The 23671-nt window shown below is 43.2% G+C and overlaps 2 protein-coding genes across 2 annotated transcripts in view; both read right to left on the bottom strand.

Moving 5' to 3' along the window:
* Nucleotides 1–5175, bottom strand: part of wdr47a (WD repeat domain 47a) — a 39558-nt gene extending 34383 nt beyond the window's left edge. Inside the window, exons 1-4 of the mRNA XM_080726149.1 lie at nucleotides 5116–5175; nucleotides 2919–3088; nucleotides 1118–1201; nucleotides 284–368 (exon numbers count right to left, since the gene is read on the bottom strand). Of these exons, the coding sequence (XP_080582275.1) occupies nucleotides 284–368; nucleotides 1118–1201; nucleotides 2919–3076 (327 nt within the window). The 5' untranslated portion in view covers nucleotides 3077–3088; nucleotides 5116–5175. The remainder of the gene's footprint in view (nucleotides 1–283; nucleotides 369–1117; nucleotides 1202–2918; nucleotides 3089–5115) is intronic.
* Nucleotides 5176–11478: 6303 nt separating this feature from the next.
* Nucleotides 11479–23671, bottom strand: part of camsap2b (calmodulin regulated spectrin-associated protein family, member 2b) — a gene marked incomplete at both ends in the record, with an annotated part of 72473 nt that continues 60280 nt past the window's right edge. Inside the window, 10 exons of the mRNA XM_080725545.1 lie at nucleotides 11479–11781; nucleotides 12231–12349; nucleotides 13239–13354; nucleotides 15356–15421; nucleotides 16308–16404; nucleotides 17244–17458; nucleotides 17550–17686; nucleotides 20775–21156; nucleotides 21513–21821; nucleotides 22736–22919. Coding sequence (XP_080581671.1) covers nucleotides 11479–11781; nucleotides 12231–12349; nucleotides 13239–13354; nucleotides 15356–15421; nucleotides 16308–16404; nucleotides 17244–17458; nucleotides 17550–17686; nucleotides 20775–21156; nucleotides 21513–21821; nucleotides 22736–22919 — 1928 coding nt within the window. The remainder of the gene's footprint in view (nucleotides 11782–12230; nucleotides 12350–13238; nucleotides 13355–15355; nucleotides 15422–16307; nucleotides 16405–17243; nucleotides 17459–17549; nucleotides 17687–20774; nucleotides 21157–21512; nucleotides 21822–22735; nucleotides 22920–23671) is intronic.

Below are 23671 nucleotides of genomic sequence, written 5' to 3'. Positions count from 1 at the left end.
ATATAAATAAACATAAATATAGGTATGAATATCACCAGTAGTATGTGCATATACCGGTAGCATAGTTACTAGGTATATGTGTATAGAGAAAGGCGGTGCCCTGTGGGTATTCGTAGGAACGGAGAGATGATCCCAGGTCTTTTAGAAGGGAGCGGAAGGATTAACAATAGCTTCTGAACACTGGGTTTATGTCTGTCAGTCTGTGTTTGTGTTTCTGAAAAAGATGTGTGTTTATGTCTGTGTGTGTGTGTTTCTGAAAGAGATGAAGTAGAGATGGACTCACATGCTGAGGCTCGTCCTCTGCCGACATGGCGTTGTTCACAAACAGAGCTTCCAGAAACTTCTGCTTTAGGACAATGTACCGGAACCTGAACAGAACACCACGCCAAGGACAAAGATGCAGTTACGAACCAGCACAGCACTACAGATGACCATGACAGAGTGGACGTGTCAATTATTAGGTCAATTTATTACAATGTATTAGAGCTTAAGATTTCGGCCTAAGCCAGTCGGTACGCAAGAGTTCGGCTCGGTCTCGGGCAGGGTCGGGCCGAATTTGTCACATATTCGTCAGGCTTCGGGCCTGGCTGTACATTTATGGTCTACATTTACAATGGCAGTGCAGCCTAGGACAATAGGGCTCAGGAGCAACTGCAGAGCAGCTTCCTTCAGTGTGCAAAAGAGACAATAATATTTCATTTAGAGAAAAGGGCTGCTGCTGCTCTTAATAAAAAATATGGGCTCTCGAGTTGGGCCGGGCTGGTCCCAGGTTGTTCCATATTTCTCCGGCATCGGGTCAGGCTCGGGCATAACTTTTGTCAGGTCAGGCTCAAATGGTGGTAGCATTTGTGTTGTTGCCTTGTTTATGTACAGCATAAGTTATATCTTTGTCCGCCTCATCAGATCTTAACTTAAGCCGTAGTTGGTTGTATGACAAATAGCAAAAACGTTTTGATATACGAGATTGGCTATTTTTGCTTTTATTTTTTTGTTTTACATAAAGAAAATAAGATAATGAATGAATTTGCTTATTTTTATTGTTTTAAATAAATAATAAAATAATGTGGATAACTTTCAGTTAAAATAATGCATGTATAAATTAAAGAGATTCAATTACCTTTTTCCGTCAAACTTGTCCATGCACTCTAACGGCTGAATGAACTGCAAGACCTCATCCCACTGGCCGTCCAACACCAGTTGTCTGAAACATGAACATGACGTCATTAGTGCATTGGAATCCCTGCATTCTTTATCTACAAATTGTCAGATGGAACAAAAAGGTTGACATCAACCTGATTAAGCCCAGAAAAAAGGCCAGTGAACAGATAACAGACACGAAACAGAAGCCGCGGCCTGATAAAATTCCAGAGGAATTCCACAGAGGTCTGTCCAGAAAGACACACTGCTGGCTGACATTCAAGGGAGCACTCAGGTCTAATGTAGCGGTTCTGTGTGTAACACTATCAGCAATTTGTCGGATGTCACAGCGCTAGAGTACGTCAAATACACAGGATGTTTGCCTGATGCTCCCCGTATCATAGTAAAACTGAAGATCAGAAAACTACAGCTTTGTAATCTAGACGGTACACAGTGAAATCTGCAGTGTTTATTTGACTCTGAAAGGATTGATTTTTTACGTTAAGGAATTAAATCAACACTCTGGATTTTACTGTGTATGTTGCGGCGGCTTGGCTGCTGCCGTTATTGTATTGGTTTCATGTCGAGCCCCGCCAATGCCAGATTGTTGGGTCCAATGCAAAAATGTTCTTGATTTTAGAACATTTAACTATAAACAAAAAAGCGAAATAATCGAAATAAACGCAAATAACTTTAATTTATTTAACCACTTTTCAAAAATCTTCCAAAAAAACCTGATCTACAACTTCACAACGCGGCACAACATGGCATGTTGTGAGTTGTAGAACTGCACAGTTTTGAAAATATTTGAAAACTTCCACCTTTGAAATGCTCCAAAACAGGGATGCCAAGTTGAAAGTGGTTAAAAATTGTGACAAACCGGCTGAATAATTGCAGAATCCAACACTCCTCATGTAGGAGGATAGACCTTAACGTCAATGGTTTCCATGTTGACAAATGCTCATAGATCTTCAAACATTTCCCCATAATAGCAGAAATAGCTGATCCACAAGCTTGCAACGCATCACTTCGTGGGGCGTTAGAAGCTTGTGGATCATCAGCTATTTTTGCTATTTTTAAAGATTCGTTTTTTAGGGCTTTTATGCCTTTATTTGATAGGACAGTAGACTGACAGGAAATGGGGAGATAAATGGGGAGTGACACACAGCAGAGGTCATCGGGATCGGGTCTCGAACGCACAACACGCTGTCAGGCATCTGAGCCTATGTGGTATGCGCCCTGGACCGGTAGGCCAGTGGGGACCCCTATTTCTGCTTTGTACATGTTGTTATAGTATAAAAGTATTAAATATAAATAAATTATTTGTCATATCTGCCTTGTGCAACTTTTGTTAATGAAGCCTAAAAGCCAAACAGAAATAAAAAGTCTAATTCATATCAATGCTGAAAAAAAGAAAAGGTTAATCACAATTATTTGTGACAATTAATCGCCAATTTAAAGGAGTAGTTCACCCCCAAAATGACCTTTTTACGCATGCCATGGAGACTTGAGTTCAATAAAAAACAAATGTATTTGTCGCATTCCTAAGACAATAATTTGATAACAATAAATGTACCCCCATTGATTCCGGATGATTCCTGGAATAAATACGGGTAAATTTACTATAATCAAACATTTTTTCTTAGGAATGCCACAAATACAAAAATATATTGTTGAACTCAAGTCTCCATGGCGTGAGTAATCAATAGGAAAAAAAGGTCATTTTGTGGGTGAACTACTCCTTTAAATCTTCTTCTTTAAATGGTGACAGCCCTGCCAACCTGAGGAAGAGCATGTCGTCGGAGTAGAGGCCATTGATGACGCCGCTCTCCTTCTCCAGGGCCAGCATGCTGATGTGCAGCTTCCTGGAGTTAAGGAAGTCCAACACCACCTTGATGATCTCCACCTCCTTCACGTTGATGGTCTCTTCCGCTGTCATGGCGACCACGGGCTGCTCGAGGGAGGGAGGGAGGGGAGCAACACAAAACAAAACTGAAAACAATCCCTCTATGGAGAAGTCCAACGCTGTGTGAATTATAACTACACACAGAATCACAAGAAGTTTATAGTCAACTGATACAAAGGCAGAGTGCAGTAACTACGTTTTCGGACACACCGACTTATTTGTGTCGCCCAAAGTTCAAATTAGCCTTCATGATAATGGGTGATGAACAATTAGCTCAAGAACAGATATACAATCAGTGTAATATCACAACCCATTTAGGCCTATATAGAATAGGGCTAAATCAGAAATTAGCCTACAAAACAAATGTGTTGCTACATACTGTACATGTACTGTACGCCCCTCCCAAACAGCCCAGAAACACAAATTTATCTCATTTGGCTGATCAGCTGTAACACTTTTAAACCCATTTTTTAGTGAAATTCCTGTACGTAGTTTTACTGCACTCTGCCTTTGTAGGGTTACTGCTGGCTGCTGTTGAGGAAAACCCCAGTGGCACTTTGTGCTGGATGTTTGTTTGTGGTTTGTTTGGTTGAGTTTAATTGAATAAATTAACTTTAAATCTTGCAGTTTGTCATTTGTCAATGCACCCTAACTAACAAGTGTGCACCCATGATAGGCAGGTAATGGCCAAACAGTCACAGTATGTGGCTATAATAATGTCACATTGTGTTATAAATTAATTTCAGGTTTATATACGTATACAAAATGTGCAAATTCCATAATAATAACAAAAATATGAATGAATAACATACAATTAAAACTCCTTATTTTAATTAGATTTCTTTTCATCTTTAATCTTAAAGACACAATTCAAAGGAAAGGGCATTGTAATACCATGCCTTTAACTTCCAGCTAATCTGTAGTAATCCACAAATCCACAGATGATCCATGGGCACTTTCACTCCTGAATGATTCTGAGTAACTTGTTGTAAGGTTGTGTGCTTTCACTCAGTTAGGTATGTACAGTAGCCTACTGTAAATTAATAATCCAAAAAGTCAGTCTGCAGTCAGTCAGTCAGTCAGTCAGTCAGTCAGTCAGCCAGTCTCTCTCTCAAACACACACACACACACACACACACACACACACACACACACACACACACACTGGAATGTTCCTCATCATCACCAGAGCACAGTGCAGGGGTCAGCATTTCACTTTTGGAGATAGTCCAGTCACATGCTAAACAGTGAGTGATTACAACACTGGTGTGTGTTTTAATTATGGAGAGATCATGATGACACAACCGAGCTGTCAAACAAAACAAGATACCGCGATGGATGCAGGCAGCTTCCATCCAGAGAGAGAGAGAGAGAGAGAGAGAGAGGGATCAGTAAGAGCTAATAACAGTAACTAACTAGTGTATCACATTGTAACAGGGTTATATTCACTGCAGTGCACTAATGTTACATAAACTGAGTTTACTAAGGTTTGTTGACAGAAAACAGCGACCCTCATGAAGTGATGATACGAAGCAGCAGCAGCCCTCCTACTGCTGCTGTTTGTGCTGCTGATCAAGCAGTATGATGATGGGGGAGTTCTTTAAACCGATCAACTGATCAATATTATTAACCTATCACACATACACACACCCTCCCAATAGAACCACTGCAGCCTTGCTGCTAGAGCTAGCTAGCGGTGATGATGGCACTACTGGGGTCCGAATCGCACTGTGACAAGCATAAGGAGCTTACACTGTTGCTACTCGTTAGCTTTGCATAGACACTATACAGCCAATCTGGCGACTAGATTAACTATAAAGCCAACGCAGAGCGGGCGGTTAGGCAGAGATCACGCAGAGCCAGCCAATTTGACAGATCGTTTCCCCAGAAGGGCAGACAGAGACACACTGACAGGCCGACGCATCTCTCTCTACGGTCCGCTGTTAGCTGTGGACGGGCGGGGTGCGGGAGAGAGAAGAGGGCTTCTCTGCTCTTTGCCACGCACTGCGCGCACATTTATTTATGTTTTTACAACAGCGATTTGCTTCTGATGCGATGTGACGAACACTCACCTGTTCTTAAACACACATGGGCTGCGGGTGAGGTCCAGGAGTGGCTGTTGTGTGTGTGTGTGTGTGTGTGTGTGTGTGTGTGTGTGTGTGTGTGTGTGTGTGTGTGTGTGTGTGTGTGTGTGTGTGTGAAAGCGACACACGCCTGTCTCTTGCAATGTTCCTCCTCGTAGACACAGCCTGACTGTGTGTGTGTGCCTGACTGTGTGTGTGTGAGTCTGCCGTGCCTCACTGGCACTGCCTCCCCCCAGTCTGTGACTGCCTGTGCTCTGTGCTGCTGTGTTGTGCAGCCTGTCTCCTCCTTGTTCTGCCTTGAAGTGCCTTCCACTGCACTACCCTTCCCCAGTGGGTCTCAAAGTGGGGTCCGGGGACCTCGTTCCGGTGTGTCCCTCGCTAAATGATAGTGAGGAACCAAATAAAATGGACACTTATAAATCAGAGAGTGTACAAATGGAACCAAATGGACCAGAGTTAAGTTAACATAGATTTTACTATATAAATTGGGGTCTCAGAGATAGAAATGCCATTAAATGGGGGTCCGTAGCCTAATGCATCATAGGCTATGCATGTCAAACGGCTTGACATTAAAATGGTTATGAGAATCACTGCTGTATAGAGGGAGCCATAAAGAAATCTTCTCTTATGGGGGTGGCTGGCTGGCTTATCTTTTCATGGGGGTCCATGGGCTAATACCTGTCAATTTGGGGGTCCGACCTTGACCACTGAGAACCACTGCCCTACCCTACCTTACCCACCATGTCAAAGGGTTCTCTCCAACCATTTCATGTCAAGGACCCCAGAAGCACCCATAAGAGAATTTTTTTTACGCCCCAGTTTGACTGTGGATATGGACCCTTATTTAATGGCATGTTGATGTTACATAACGATAAGGGTCCATTTGGTTCCTAACTATCATTTATCTGGGGACCCCTGGGTCCCACAAGGACCACTGGTTGGAAACCACTGAAAAGATTAACTATTATACTGGTAAGACGCCTCAGGGCGACATGCAACCTTGCCCTAATTGGCGCGAGATCTGGCCAGTGATGTATATCGGACCAGTTACCTATATATGGAGACCCCTGGTACCCATATAGATCCATGTACTGTATATGGAGATATGCTGTGAGAGCCCAAACATGCTTACTCAGTTATTTGTTATTTGAAAGTCCTATGATGTCTATGACATCTGACATCATACCCTTTTATGCCTATACATGGAGATCCCTGTCTGTAGAAACAGCTGTTAGTGTGGTATGTGGCCGATGTGGCTTCCATATATGGGCATTCCCATATGAACTCCTGTTAGATATGGGCTTAATATAGATGGCATCAGGGAACTCCATATATGGGCAAAAAAGGGATTCTGTTAGTGTGACATCACAGTGATGCCACTCCTCGTGATGTCAGAGCGGCAAACCCATTCTGTTAAGAGTGGTTCCCCTGACATCAAAGTGACATCAAAGTGACATCAGAGCATGATGTCAGAGCGACAAACCCATACAGGAGTTATAGACATAGATATACACAGAGATACACACATACGGACAAGCTGTGACCGTCCACATACTAAACTTGCGACCTACTGTCGCAATCAGGGGTGGGTCACAAGCAGGCTACCTGATAAAGTAGTTAAGATAAGCTGCAACATTACATGGACTTGTCAATAAAGTAGCCTATTGTTTATTATTCTGAAATAGTTCATGTTTACTTTTGGTGCTTTAACTATTTTTATTCTAGTTTTGTAAGTAGATATCTGAGTACTCCTTCCTCCACTGGCCTACACCCGAGGAAAACACCCAACAGTTTTGTGGAGCAACTGAAACTGCTTTTTTCTCCTCACAGGGGATAAGGCTGAAGTCCAAATAAGGACCAAACACTAACTAATACTACTAGTCCTTACCCGTTCAAAGATATGAGCTCCGAAATGATGTGCAGTGTGTGGGTTATGGGGTGTGCACTGTGCACACAGTATATGAGGGATGGAAAGTAACTTTAACTGGTGCTTGCATGATAATATGTAGGAGCATCAATGTAAGAAATACCCCCCCCCCCCCCCCCCCCACACACACACACACAGAGCTGGTTAAACATTTTGCCTCATGCTAGATGCAGAATAGATATGCCTCATGCTAGATGCAGAATAGATAGTAGATACACCATAAAAATGCTAATATACAGCATATGATTTGTGAAAGTGACAAACGGGCTTCACAGTTATGTCAGGTGTGTTCATATGCTAATGGTGATGCGATTTCAGATCAATTGCTCCAGCCACTGAGGAGAAACGCTGTGACAGACACTCACTCACTCACTCAGACAGACATTCGGAAAATTATAGTATAGATATCAGAACATATAGACCCATTTTGTTATTATTTATTTTGAATTATATGAAATCACTTACCCTACCTCCATGCCAGAATTCACAGTGTTGTTGCGATTGTTAATGATGTTGAAGATAATATGATGATATCATGGCCTGTGCTTGTTAAATCTATAGTTAACTAAATCACTCACTCACTCACTCACTCACTCACTCACTCACTCAATCAATCAATTAGTGCATTTAGTGCTCATACTTATTGTATATGTAATACATTTGAAATATGACTATACAAAATACAATATCTGCATTTTTGATAAAAAGTTCTTCATTATTATTTCCATTAACTTCTTTGTCTCCAGGTTATTTAGGATATAAAACACCCCTCATTATTAATCTAAGGCAGAATCATGACAGACACCATGCACGTTACTGTTGATAGTTGGCATTTTAATAAAGATCAAAGCAATAAAAAAAAAACAATAACATAAATACAGTACATGAACAACTGAGCATTTTAGTGAATTGAAAAAAGGCAAATCCATAATAAAAAAAAGTAAGACTTCTCATCATAGACTATGCTGCATTGGACAACTCCATCCTGGCTATAATACTGGCTACAACGTTTCTCTCAACACATCTCCTTTTGCTTGCTTGGACAAAACCCTCCAAATATGAAATATGAAAAATACTTTCATATGACAAAATATATCTGTGCAGTGTGGAACACTGAAAAGTAAAAACTATGATTTCATTTTCAGGGTTATAAAAAATAAATCATAAAATGATTAAAAGTATATAAACGCATCATGACAGCCCTGGAAACATGGCTGCGTATCTTCATATATACGCTGTTCAGTCAAAGCTACGGTGGGGGCAGTGGTGGAAAGTAACTAAGTACGTGTACTCAAGTACTGAGGATTTTTTACTTTACTGGAGTATTTCCATTTTTTATATATATTTTTACTTCTACTCAACTTAATCTCTGAAGCAATTATTGTACTTTTACTCCACTATAATTATTTGAACAAAACTTTAGTTCGTTGCTTTGAAGATTTTGATAATTATTACAAAACATACATTAACCACTTCAGCCCTGTTTGGCTATTTGAAAATAGCCGATCTGGAAGCTGACAAGGTGTCGCGATGCGACACCTTGTGAGGTTGTAGAAATTCTATCTCCAAAAGACATTTTTAACCCATTCAGGCCTAGGATTATTGAACGATTTAACCGGTGAAAAATAGCAGATATACAAGCTCACAGCGCGGCACCGAGTGCCGCGCTGCGAGCTTGTAGATCTGCTATTTTTTTTAATACATTTTAGACATAATGAGAACTTGTGAAACGGGACATATATAACAAGTACATAACAAGTACTTTTACTTTTGGTACTTTAATTAGTATATTTTGATGCCAAATACGTTTGTACTTTTACTCAAAGTCCATTTTTATTACCAGACATTTACTTGTAACAGAGTGTTACTGCATTGCAGTATTGATACTTTATACTCTAATTAAAAAATGTGAGTACTTTTTCCACCACTGGTTGGGAGGGGGGTATGAAGTGCTATCAAAGGTTAGTTTAGACCTTCTATTTACAATTGTGGGCTACTTTAAGGGTAACCGCAATCTATCATTTAAGACAACATCCACAGTAAAGTGCCATGTTAATACACTGGTTCTCAACCTTTTATTTTTTTTTATTTTTTTCATTTCACAGACCCCCAGTTTGATATGCATTATTAGGCCAAGACCCCCGTTTGATAAAACATTTTGATCTCTGCATGGGAACCCAGTCGCCACTGTATAAACTCTTCAGCATTCATTTGACTCTGGGAGGGTCCATTTGCATACTCTCAGTACAGACCCACAGGAGTCTATTTGGTTCTTTAACTGTCCAAATCATTTAGCTTGGGACCCCCTGGAACCCCACATTGAGAACCACTGTGTTAATAAACATGTAATTACATGTAATTACCAAATGTGTTACGTCAACAGTGACTATTCTTAAGACGGCACAGGCTGATGGCGTGGTGTGAGTTGATCTCCTATTCTACAGCTGGTAACAGACCCGTCAATGACACCGCTGAGTGATGATGGCACGCCTTGCATCTGCAAATTACCATTAAAAAGGCCCCCATATTACAATAAACGTACAGTATGTAGAATAGATCCATAATAAACAATAATAACGGAGCGGCTACCAAAAGCTGGCTCGTTCATTTTCCGAACGGAATGGCAATTATATACAAACTGAATTAACTTAAAGACATATGAAGTGTTTCTTTCCATAAAATGTCTTTCAAGCATTTTCTTTTTTTTTAAAGGACCTCCAAAGCAATTATATCAAAATGAGAATAAATTAAAAAGAGTCAGTCGCAGGTGCTCTCCAGGGAGACAGATGAGCGATGATCATCATCATCATCATCGTCGTACAACACGTGCTGAAATGGCGATCGATAGCTGAGGTATTGTCCTCACTCTCTTGGCACTTCACTATTCACACACATTACACAAAGATCAACCGCTCCAATTTAGTGACTCAAAGGGACCGAGCTGACATCCAGAAATCGACTGCCTCGAATTTGACTCCTGCTCAGGCCCTGTCACTTCCTCTTCTTCTTCTTCTTCCTCACCCATGCAGCTGATGGCTTCACAGATGGCCATGTTGAGCACAAGGTAGGGGAGGGGGCAGTGGTGTAAAGTAACTAAGTACATTTACTTAAGTACTGTACTTAAGTACAATTTTGAGGTATTTGTACTTTACTTGAGTGTTTCCAATTTCCAAAACTTTTACTTCTACTACATCTCCGATCCAAATATTGTACAGTACGTCATACCCAAGTACATTTTACATTTTGACTTTTACTTGTAACAGAGTATTTCTACACTGCAGTATTGATACTAGGGCTGTCATGATATGACATTTTACATGACGATTAATTGTCATTCAAATAATTGGCGATTAATGATTTAATTGTGTTTTTGTCGTTGATAATTAAATTTCTGTTTGGCTTTTAGGCTTTAAAGTTGCACATGGTAGATATGACACATAACCTAAATATACAGAGAAATTACTGACATATTTGACAACTTTATACTTAAAAAATAACATTGATAGTGGAAATAGCTGATCTACAAGCTCACAACGCGCCGCATCACGACGCGTTGTGAGCTTGTAGATCTGCTATTTCCACTATTTCGGAAATTTTTCAACATTCACGATTATGACGATTATGACAAAATAATTGCGATAATGTCAAATAATCACGATTAGACGATTATGTAATAATTGTGACAGCCCTAATTGATATTTTTAGTAAAATAAAAAAATTACTTTTTCCACCACTGGGAGGGGAACAGTTAAGGGTTAAAAGTGTCTTGCTCAGAGACACTTCCGACACATACGCGGGGCCGAACCGGTGACCTACCACTCTCTGCCCTCAGCTACTGCTGTCCCAGAAAATGTTAGGGACAATCTATTTATCTCCTGCATCACGCGGCAGGCTTCTCAACAGGCTTTCAACGCGCACTTGGCTTCGATATGAAACAGAACAACACATAAGGCCACACATGATCAACTTGGCGAAACCAATCTCTTGAGAGGAGTGACATTCAGTGCTTCAGAGGTCCTTCTAGGTAAGGCAATTAATTAGCCTGTCTTTCTGCTTTCATTTCATTCATCTTTTTACATTTTTTTTGGCACACAAGAAGATGGACGCGAGCTGACAAACGCACGCACGCACACACAAACACAAACTCACGCACACCTACACAGTACACACGTGCTCCATTTAAATAGCCCAGGGTCTCACTGTCACACAGTCCTGTATCATAGCAGCAATGTCCCCAAGGCCCGTTAGTTGTCATTGTTACCAATGTTCTACATTCCAGTTGTACATTTTATCAGCAGGGTCAGGTGTCCCTTGAAATAAAAAAAAATAAAAAATCAATATCCACAAATTCCTCCGTGTCAGTTCCAGATGAGGGCTCGGGGACGGTCATGTCCGTCCCCGACTAAGAGCCGTGGAACGTGACACTACTTTGGCTGCAGTTTCTTGGGCGTGGATCCCTGCTTCTTGGTCTGCCACAGGTGGCTGGCGATGGTGATGGCGTCCACGCTGGCGGACATGGTCTTGGCCGGGATGTGGCTGAACTGCTTGCGGTCCGAGTTGTACTTGTAGAGGCCCTCCACCATCTTCAGCGTGATGCTCTTGGGCCCGATGCCCGCCAGCTTGGTGATCTCCTCCGTCTCGGGGCAGTACGCGTACACCGAGCGGAACTGGCACCCGGCGTCGCGGAACAACACCAGGAAGTTGTTGGCCTCCGACTTCTCCATTTCCTGGGGTTAAAGAATTATAGAGAGAAAGGCGGTGGGGTGGGAGAGGTGGAAGTCGTTTGGTAAACCATTATTAAACATGCACTGACATAAGCACAGGCACACACGCACGCACGCGCGCAAACACACACATGTCCTTGACTAAAGACATTCTTAGTCAACTAACAATTATGGGAATTTAATCATGTAATTCATGGACAAAATGTGTTTTCTGCATACACTCATCCGGAAAGCAGCCTTTTCAGGTTGGTTGAGGTTGAGAACTGAACATTCTACACATGCACGCACACATGCACGCACGCACGCTAGCACGCACGCACACACACACACACACACACACACACACACACACACACACACACACACACACACACACACACACACACACACACACACACACACACACACACACACACACACACACACACACACACACACACACAAAAACGTACATCCAGTATCTTGTTCTTCTGCCCTTCGTTGACCTTGCCAGCCAGGCAGCAGTGGGCTAAAGCATTCTGGATGATGTGCTTGTTAGACTTTGCACTCGGCTCCTTGTATAGTTTAGGCCCTGAGGAATGAAGAACAGACAATGGGTTTGCGTCAGTCACAGCGACAATACATGAGACGGCAGTGGTGGAAAGAATATTCAATGTCTTTACTTAAAGGGATAGTAAAAAAATTACTTTTTTTCTATCTATACTCACCCCATGGAGAATCTTTTGTTTTTGTCGCATTCCTAAGCCAATTATTTGAGTCTCTTTGTGTCTCCATAGGGAACCACTGCCGGTCATCAAATGCGACAAAAACTAAAAGATATCCATGAATTCAAGTCTCCATGGGGTGAGCAATCGATAGAAAAAAATATATATTTTTGAGTGAACTATCCCTTTAAGTGTATCAATACTGCAATGTAAAAACACTCTGTTTTCTTGATTAAAAGTACAAAAGTGTTGGCTTCAAAGTATACTTAAATTAGTACGTTTTCAAATGTATGAAATGTACAAGAATCCTTTGAAAATAGCAGATCTACATGCTCACAACGTGAGCTTGTAGATCAAAAATTTAAATTAAAATTTTAAGTAGAGCTCTCGCCTTAGGACCACAAGGTCATGGGTACGATCTTGGTCACCGCCAACTCAGCGTATGAGTAGCATGACTTGGGTGCGGCAAGTCATGTGGCAAGTACTGGGAGCTGATGGTAGGTGTGGCGCTCCACCTCAGTAATCCATCTCCCAGGGGTCTGTCGCATTTTGACGGGGACAGACTCCCACGTGTTACCGGCTGATACCGACACTTTGAAAGTGTTTGAAAGATTTTGGATAGTTTGGATTCTCTCAAACACAAATCTTCTCTTCTGGGAGTCCCTGACACAAAACATTGTGAGAACTACAGTACTGATTCAGCAGTAGAATCAGACTCAGGTCTCAGTGGGTTTTAAGCAGTGGGTGCTCAGTTACCTGTGTACTCCGTGTTGGAGGGGGTGGATGACGTGGTGGACTCGTTCTCCCAGTCCTTCTCTCCGTTCCGACTGCCAGCCGACGGGCATGAGGGGAAGCTCTCTGCAGAATCTGGCCTGTGCACGCACGCACGCACGCACGCACGCACGCGCACACACACACGCACACAACACAACACAACCCCACAAAAACAAAACAAAAAACGACACACACACACAAAGAAACAAGGATAAACATGAGACGCATACAGTACGGGAATAGAGGCCACCCGGAGCATGCAGGACATGAAGGCCACGCACAGCACAGTTTACAGCGCAAACATGCAATGATGCACACAGACACACACACACACACACACACACACAGACAGACAGACAGACAGATATTTCACATACAAAGAGACACAGCAAAACGAAAAGAAGGGGAAAAAAAGGGTCAGACGCAATGGCACAATTCTCCCAACCCCCGCGTGTCCTCTCGGATCAGACACACATCTCTGTGACTGAGCAGCGACAAGCATTGACACGATGGTCAGCCAAGCAAAGCAAACTCCCCCAGCAGCACTGTCATCATTATGCCTACGGAGAGAGGCAAGCTGTAGGAGCTACTAGTCTAGAGGCGAAAGGAAAGCACAGCAGATAAGCAGAGTATATAGCGTAAAGTATACAGTCATGGGCGTCACAAGGGGTTAGGAAAGTGGGACTGAGTTACCAGGGCCCAAGGTGGAGGGGCCCTAGTAACTTTAGCTATTGAAAAATAGCAGATCAAGCTCACAGCGCGGCACTGAGTGCCGCGCTGCGAGCTTGTATATCTGCTATTTTTCAATAGTTAACATTCATGGGGGGCCCGCAGTGAATCCTTGTACCCAGGGCCCAGAATTTGGTGTGACGCCCCTGTATACAGTAGCATAGAGTAGTTGCTGTAGCGCAGAGAGAGCCTAGCACAGAGCAGTCTGAGAGGATATTATCGTTGCTGTCGAGCAGAAACATCTCCATATTCTCAACTTCTTGTGTTTTCTTCACGCAAATGAGCGTCCTACTTGATCACACTAGGGTGTCACACAAAAGCCCGATTCTTTAAATGTCTTCTAAATCCTTCTTCTAAATCAGTGGTTCTCAAACCTTTTCATGTCAAGGACCCCCAAAATTACATGTATTTGGCCACTGACCCCCATCTCAAAGTATTATGTATCAGGGACCCACCAGAAGCAAATATTCGAGTGACTAATGTTCGCTTTAAAAAAAAGATACATTCAAAGATTTTCACACATTTTCATGATTTTTAGAATCCTGAAAAGTAACTTTTTTTTTTGGGACATATGAGGTTTCCACCCGACAGACGATATACCGTATGAAGTGTATAATACAGAAGGTAGCAGCTGAAGGGAGCTGGGGCAGAAAGCAGAAAGAACAAACCAAGCCAGGTAGAACTTTAATGCAGAAGCCACAACTAGACTGAATTCATTATTAACCACTTAAACCCTCAATACTTAGTCAACTTGACCCGAGTTGGCTCTGTACTTGGTCCACTCTTTTTCCTCCCTCTACACCAAATCAATTTGCAAGATCTGGCAGATCTTCTATTTTTGGTGAGTGTTACCCAGAATCGGGAGGGATGCTAGGGTTGAAGTTGTTTATGTGATCTGTTAAATTACTTCACTGTCACTACATAGCTGTGATGCAACCATCACAATGTGTGTTTTTCTTGCAATCCCATATTGGTCTGCTTCAAAGAAAATACTCTAATAATAATAATAACTTGCATTTATATAGCGCCTTTCATAAACTCAAGGCGCTTTACAAAAACTTCACAAATAACTAAACAAAAACTAAGTGCCATAAGCCTGACTGAATATGTGTCTCTTCAATGCTGCCTTAAAATAGTCCAGTGTTGGAGCATGGCGAATGTCCAATGGTAGAGAGTTCCACAGGGTGGGGGCTGCCACGCTGAAGGCTCTGTCGCCTGAGGTTCGCTCGCTTCGTACTCTAGATCGGTAAATGAATCAAAGTGCTTTTGCATGAGAGTATATACTGTGTTTATTTACAGTATATATATAAACATAATGAGACAATTACTTATCCGTTGTGTTCTACGTTTTGCGTCCTTACTGTACTAACCTTCCCTTTCGCTCTTTGGGAGGGCTTAGAAAAAACGAGATATGACCAGAAGCTACTTTAGTGCCTCTGTGGGTGGCATGCAGAATGGAAGGAAAGAGCCAGACACGGAGAGAAAGGGAGAGAGACAGGAGTCAAACAGGAGCGATGCATAGTAGTAATAAGCCTGACAGGGATAGAAAGTGATCGTTTCAAAACAAGTTGTACAATCTCATTAATCACATAAACAGTTCTATGCTTCAGACCTCCCAAAACAAACTGAAACGACTACTTCTCATTGCAGGCTTAAGCCCCACGACCCACCTAATTATTACAGCACACTTTGCTAATTTGGGATGGCTCAGGGTTAAGATAGTCAAAGAGCCCTCTGTGCCCTCAATACCCCCATATATCGAACTATATTACTTCTCCAAGGTGAGTGGCACCAGACCTACAACCACAACATTAGAGGGAGCGACCATGAACTGGTACCACCCAAATATAGAACAAACATGGGAAAGTTCTGATTCTACTGCTCTGTCACCAAAATAGGTTGGTGCCTTGCATGGTTTCCTCCGCCACGGGGTATGAATGTGTGTGTGAATGGGTGCACACAATCTCTGTAACCCGCCTTGGATAAAGGGGGCGCTATAGAAATGTACCATTTACCATTTAGCTCGTTCCCTTGAGTTAATGCTTTTAAAAATGGCATTAATGTGTTCAATGCTTTTATTATATCCTACTTGTACGTAATTGATTGGCCAAAGGCGAGGTGGAAGGAGGACATTTAAGACTCATTTATACTCTGTAGTAGCTTGCCAAAAAGCTAACAAACTAACAACGCATCAATTTTTGTGACACGTTGTTAGTTTATAGAGCAGTTATTTTCAGCAAGCGACCCCGCTGTGCTCTGGAGTATTATTGCACAAGCTTTAGAATTCAGCCAGTGTAAAGGCAGGTCCCAGGCCTTACTTACCTTGGAGTCCTCCTGTCTGGATGGTTGCTGTCATTGTCTCCCAGGTTGAGGGAGGCCAAGGACACGCTGGAGACGGAGAACCCTCGGGGACGCACCCCTGCACCAAAACATACAAGGAAGACATCCACATTTCTGTCAAAATTACATTTTTGCCACAGACATACAAAATGAGTCGACAATAATATTACAAGAAACACATAAGGAGATAGCCCTAAATGACCATAACTGCAGAGTTGAGGGGGTCCTTGCAAATAAAAAGTTTGAGAACCACTAGTACTAATTGGGACTCCTGATGCGCCATAGTGTCATAGTAAATCATTGCCATACATATTCTGAAGAAAACCTGGAGACTTGATGTTCGGTAATTGGGTCTTGTGACACATTTGTCCGTGTACGGACATATTGATGACCGATGGTCACACAGCCACAGGGAGGTGCAGAGAATGTTAGAGAGGCAGGGACTGAAATTTCTAAAAGGGCCTTTTAGTGGAAATATCGAAAATAGCAGACCTCCAAGCTCACAACGTGTTGCGCTGCGATGCGTTGTGAGCTTGGAGGTCGGCTATTTTCACTGCTTGATACCACACTGAACTAAGCATAATCAAGTGAATTCTGGAGATGTGGCGTAACGGCATGGATTTATACACAGAGGGCAATTCTTTCAACATATTGGCTGCTGTATTCAAGTTTAGGAGAGATTGGAATGCTGCCTTCAGGAAAGAGGACATTTGAATTTCTTTCACCATAGTAAAAACTGCATTCATGGTCTGGAGAGGGCAGACGGATAAAAGGGCAGGGGCTCAAGCCCCCTTTGATGTCTATGTGTGCACATGTCTGCACAGCCATATGATGCGCATGTGCGTGTGTGTGTGTGTGTGTGTGTGTGTGTGTGTGTGTGTGTGTGTGTGTGTGTGTGTGTGTGTGTGTGTGTTATACCCGTGGCTCGGACGGGGGGCTTGGGAGACTCCACGACGTCCCGGTGGATGGACTTGGGCCGTGGCTTCTTCTTGAGGCTCCCGGGGCGGGGTTTGATGACGTCGTCCATGTCCTCCATCAGCTTCAGCTGCTTCCTCCTCAGGTACTCGTTCTTGATGTAGTCTCTCCTCGCCTTCTCCTCCTCCTTCTTCTGCTGCTCCTCCTCCGCTTTCAGTCTGGAAGGGAGAGCACCCAGATCGTTAGCTAAATCACCCCGAAAAAAAAAATCTTATTTTAACTGGGGACCCCCCAGTCTGTCAGACTGACCGTGCGGCCTCCTTCTTCTGCTCCTGGTCCGCCTCCTGCTGCTGCTTCCGCTCCTGGTTTTCCTTCTCTCTCCTCAGCCTCTTCTCCAGCAGAGCTGCCCTCTTGGCCGCCAGTTCCTCCTCTCCCTTCCCGTCGTCCTGGAGGGGAGGCAGAACACACCGTCATCATCCACACAGGTCAGATGTTCCATTAATGCAAGGGGCCCGGGATACCCCTAGCAGGTCTTTTTTGCATTAGGGGTGTAACGATACATTTTAACTCATTCCCTGCCAGGCCCGATAGTCCCGAGATTATTCCAATGTCTTTCCCCGCCAGGCCCGATAGTCCCGAGAATTTAAAAAAAAAAAAAAAAAAAAAAAAAAAAATCAATTTTTTTTTTTTTTTTTTTTTTAAATTTTGACCCCAAAAAATGGAGTAGGCATGATAGCAATCGCGAAATTTCATGTTTAACCCCCATAGCAACCCCATCTTTCAAGCATGGCAGCCATTTTGGCAGCCATCTTTGTTAAACATAGTGGCTGTTATCTCAGGAATGCCTGAACGGATTTCCATTCGGATTTTTTTGTTTGAAAGCTGTGAGCAAGGTGGACACACGTGGTGCATTATCTAGGCATGGGTGTGCATGATCCGTGCACACCCAATTACATGGAAGTCTATGGAGACGAATGGCAGGTGGGAGTACGGAGGTATGTTAAAATGGCGGTCAATGTGTTAATAGCGATTCGATACATATCACGATACATGGTTGACGGTACGATACATGGACAATATTGGTTCATTCATGGCGATACGATACGATTCGATTCAATGATTTTAAATCGATATTGTAACTATTTAGCAAAGAAATTAAATCTGTGTGAAAGGTGTGGATAGTGCAGGTTTTTAAGGGAAACATGAATTATTATGGATATAAATAAGTAAACACAGTGATTATCTGCCAAATACATGGACATTGTATATTGACAAACCTGCACCTTGACATGATTACACACATTTATCGATAGACCAGTGTAGCTATATGGAAAGGAAAAGTAATTAAACACCTCCTTTTCATTTTTTCTTCTTACAAATGCTAAATACAATGCCCAAGTAGGTAGTATCGATACAATCGATTCTTTGCACTGCCGATTCGATAAGATACAAAATAAAACGATACGATTCGAATTTAGCTGTTTTCATTTCGATATACTTCGATTTTTTAAGTTAAAAACGATATTTCGATACAGTTACTATATTGTTACACCCCTATTTTGCATTAATCACTGTAACCCTAGCATCCCTATGTTCTGAGGGGGACGTTAGCCGAAAATAGCCGATCTGCAAGCTCACAACGCCTCGCGTTGCGAGGCGTTGTGAGCTTGTAGATCGGCTATTTTCAACAAAGAGGTATGGTATACTGTAGAGTGGGAAAAAAAAAAAAAGACCAAGCACAAGTTCTCAAAGTATTGAGGGTTTGAGTGGTTAACCGTCTGAAGATACCCAATGCTATGCAATGACAGTGCTTGTTTGTGTGTTTTATGTATTTATAATGATATAATTTTGACATTTTTCAGTGCAATATCCATTAGATGCAAACTTTGTCACACATGAGAAGATCAGCTGATATATCAACATATCTTTTACTCCCTAATAGCAGTAGGCTATCAGAATCAGCCTCCAAGATCCAGCATCGGTCGGACTCGAAGTTTAATGCCCATATTAGGGCATTAGGGGAATGGATTATTATGTGACCCATTTCAACAGAAAATCTTCATTTTACAGCAATTTTATAGGAATGCAGAAAACATTCTACAGCTTCAGTTCACATGTAGGTTAAGAGTGGCTCTCTAATGCCTGATTTGACTCGGTTTGCTCGCCAATGCCGCACGCTGCAAATTGCAGATCTACAAGCTCACAACGTGTCGCTAGAAGATCTGCAAGCTCACAACACAATGTCAGCTTGTAAATCAGCAGTTTTCCGGCGTACGACACCGGTACGCTCCCGTATAACACTACAGTAAATTCCTTTCACAAACCCAGCTCCAACAGCCCCATTACTGAATGAAGCAATTCACTTAATGAAAAGTGATGGTGAGCTTAGTAACATTCTGCCCAAGAATAGGTCATCTCATCCTCTGAGCCTGCATGGAGACACACACAGACACACGCACGCACACGCACACGCACACGCACACACACACACACACGCGCGCACACACACACACACACACACACACACACACACACACACACACTGATGCTATCTACTGTAACTGTTCTGTATGATCAGCTCATGGTTCAGTAGACGCAGTGCTGCACGTCATGTGTGCCAAGCATGCACAGTAAGATCAGCCTTCTGTTGCTGCAACGCTATTAGCCACAGCTCCAAGCACGTAAGCTTACATTGACTGTATTATTAATGAGCACTTAATGTATTGCCGTTAAATCGTGATCGAATTTGCAACTGCTCCGCTGATCATGCTTTGTGTGTTCATTTGGTCCAATTTGGGATCTCTCAGCCTAAGTTATATAACAGCATAAGAACACCATCTGGCAGACAGGAGACTAGTATGGATCAAAGGCTGTCCAGAGGGGAATAATGAAATATGGCAAAATAGCAAGTACAGTAGCTCACAGGGGGACTGATACAGTACAAAAACTGCAAGTTAGGCATGCGTTTCACAATGAGTTATTGCAGGGAAAGTCCTGCATGCAGTACGTTTGACATTAAACTCCAAACCTTCAAGTGAAAAAAAAAGTATTTTTGATCAAATATACTGATCCTTTTTAGTTGACCCTAATGAGACTGTATGTTTGTCTGTCTGTACTGCATGTCTGTACTGTATGTCTGTATTGTATGTACGTAGGTATGTCACGCTATCCTCAAATGTGTTCAACCGCCTTGGGATGAAACACAGCCATGCACACATCTACATGTACGTTGCCTTATTTTACACACCCGATTTAATATCTTATATATGAATATTATGGTTGATGATTTCTGTTATGGTGATTGACACAGGACCGTGAGTGAGGACAGACCAGAGATAGAAATGCCATTAAATGGGGGTCCGTAGCCCTAATGCGTGTCAAACTGGGGGTCCATCAAATGAAAATGGTTGAGAATCACTGCTATAGAGACACGTAATAATCTTCTCTTATGGGGGTCCCCATTTTCAAATGGGGCTCCACGGACTAATAAGGTCCTTGACATGAAAAGGTTTGAGAACCACTTCTCCAACGTACCTTGAAGAAGAAGCCACAGCACATCTTCTGGTCCTCTGCGCCGGTTTCTCCATCTCCTGCCGCCGACAGCGGCACCTCCACCAGGTCCTTCCTGCCCTGGTGGTCTTGGCGGGCGTTGTCCGCTTGCTTCGCCCGGCCGCCGCCGTCGCGTCCCCCCTGTTCGTCAGACCCGGGCTGACGCAGTACCTCTGATGACCGCTTCGACTGCTCCGCCTCTCTCCTCTCCTCCGTCGACTCCTCCCCCCTCGCCGCAGGTTCTTTGTCACCGGCGGCGACCGTGGGAGAGCCGGAACGCTTCCCCGCCGCCCTTGTCTCGTCCTTCTCCTTTCCTTGGCCGTCCTTGGCCTGTTGGTTGTGGTTCTGGTCCTGGCTCGCCCCGGGCCTATAGGGATGTCGTGATCGCGAGACTTTAGTTGATGATTAATCGTCATACAATGATTTTGATTAAACATGACATTACTGCAATTTCATACTTTTTTCATTTTCTTTACAGGTGCATGAAAGTGATTCTAATGGTTATGCTCAGGGGTCATCAATATGTGCGTACATGGACAAATGTGTCCGTGGCATTATGAGTCCACTAGTACAGTAGTAGTGGTTCTCAAACATTGTATTTACAAGGAGCCTCATAACACGTTACAGAACTGTTATGGTCATTCAGGGCTACAGTATCTCTTCGTGTGTTTCTGATAATATTATTGTTGATTTTGTTCACCACAAGCCAACCACAGGCCTTACCCGGAGTACTCGTCGTGTCCCAGGTAGGCGAAGGAGCTGGTCTGGTTCTGGCTTGGGGAGAAGCGCCTCAGCCTGGGCAGGCTGTCCACCGAGGTGGGGGTGTTGAGCATCCGGCTGAATGGGGTGACCTTCAGGTCGTTGGGCCGCGGGGTCCGGGGGGTCCTGGCGTGAAAGGAGGCCGGCCGCCGCTTGATGCCGCCGGGGGAGCGGTGGGGAGCGCGGGGCGAGCCGGACGACGAGAGGATGGGAGACAGCGACCCCACGGAGCCCCGGCCCGCCACGCTGCTGCTGCGCAGCTCTCTGAGCTGCCTGCGGGGGGAGACAAAGAACCACAGGCGTTCTATAAGCGCCACGAGACAAATTCAACTGTATAAAGCGACCTGCTTTAATTGTTTAGATCAGTGGTTCTCAAACTTTTTCACATCAAGGAAGATGTGTGTTAAAAAAACATTTAATATATTATTCAAAATTGTCCAAATATTTCCAGGCTTCTTCAAGGTTTTGTCACATTGCGTTATGAGCTTGTAGATCGCCTATGTTTCACTTATTAATTAAGTCATGACATTTCTAAGGTTTGAATGTTTGTTTTAAAATGTATAAATGTGTAGGAAAAGAACATTTTTACTTGAGTCGTGACCCATAGAAATCGGTCCGTGACCCACAATTGGGACCTGACCCACTGTTTGGGAAACAGTGGTTTAGATGAATACCAGTCACTTCGCCAAAAATCCAACTCGCCAAATCAACTTGCTAGGACACCTCGCCAATGAGCAGGGTTGTCAACATTGGACTGTCAGTCCAGGAGAATCCAGGAGATTTATTTTTAGGGGGTGCGCGGAACTCCCCAACAGGGGTCTGGTGGTCCTCCCCCCAAAACTTCTTAACAGATATATATTTTCCTGTGTTCTGTTGAATTTTGTGCATGTTTGATACTTTTATCAGGCTTGCTTTACAAGCATCAAGCATGGGTACAATTTCAGGCTTAACAAGCCAAATGTAGGTGTACAAATTTGATGACTGAAGCAAATTAAGACATCCTTAATAATGACTTATCATCTGGGGGTCCTCCCCCAGAAAACATTTAACATAGTAGATGTAATTGCCAATCATCCTGGCGAATCCAGGAGCATTGACAAGCCTGCCCATTGAGCCTGGACAATTTGGCGAGTTGGATATTTGGCGAAGTGACCGGTTTAGATCACCAGTTCTCAACAGAATGGTACCTGTGTGGTGAGGGAGCGGGAGGGGGGATGACCCAGGCCTGCTGCTGGTGGTCTCTCATGGCCATGATCTTCTCCTGCTGCTGGGCCAGCCTCTGCATCTCCGTCTGCAGGAAGCCCAGCGACGTGTTCAGCCTCTCTATGGAGCGCGTGTACTCTGTGAGGTCCACCTCGCCTGGAGCCACAGCTGGACACCACACACACACACACACACACACACACACACACACACACACACACACACACACACACACACACACACACACACACACACACACACGCACGCACGCACACACACACACACACACACACACACACACACATTGATTCATAAAGGCCCATTCACACTGAGATAACTATAACTATAAAAATAGAGTTTTAAAGATCATTCACACCAATTATAAAAATACAACGGTGAACGACAATGGCACTTTAAGTGCCATTCCCACTGGGCACGATAACCATAAAGATAACTATAAAGATAACTATAAAGATAACCATAAAGATAACCATAAAGATAACTATAACTATACAATTTTGTCAGAGTCATTATCCACATACCCTTAGAATGCTGTATTATGGATACATGTGACCAAGTACAGTGCTTTAGGCTACAAGGGGGCATTGGTCATTTTTCAGATTTTTGCAGATTATGAAAGATCCCGTGGCAGATCTAAAGGCCTCTCCATACTTCGACAGAACCGAACTTTTCGGTTGAAAAATAAACGTTTTTTATTTTTTATCTTTTCCGAAAAAAAAGCGTCGGATGTTCATACTTCGCTCCTGTTCGGGGGGTTCGGGGAAAAGCGTACACCACGCTGCGTGTGGTGTAGGAGGCGGCGAGACGCATTGTGAGGAGAAAGAGAACAGGAGAGAAGAGAGAGAGAGAGAGAGAGAGAGAGAACAACAGCAGCGACGGCGGAGATGGAAAAGTTGGAA

Source organism: Nannobrachium achirus (genome assembly GCF_963921795.1).
Source record: "Nannobrachium achirus genome assembly, chromosome: 5".
Taxonomy (NCBI): Eukaryota; Metazoa; Chordata; class Actinopteri; order Myctophiformes; family Myctophidae; genus Nannobrachium; species Nannobrachium achirus.
This window is presented reverse-complemented; position numbering and strand designations above follow the sequence as displayed.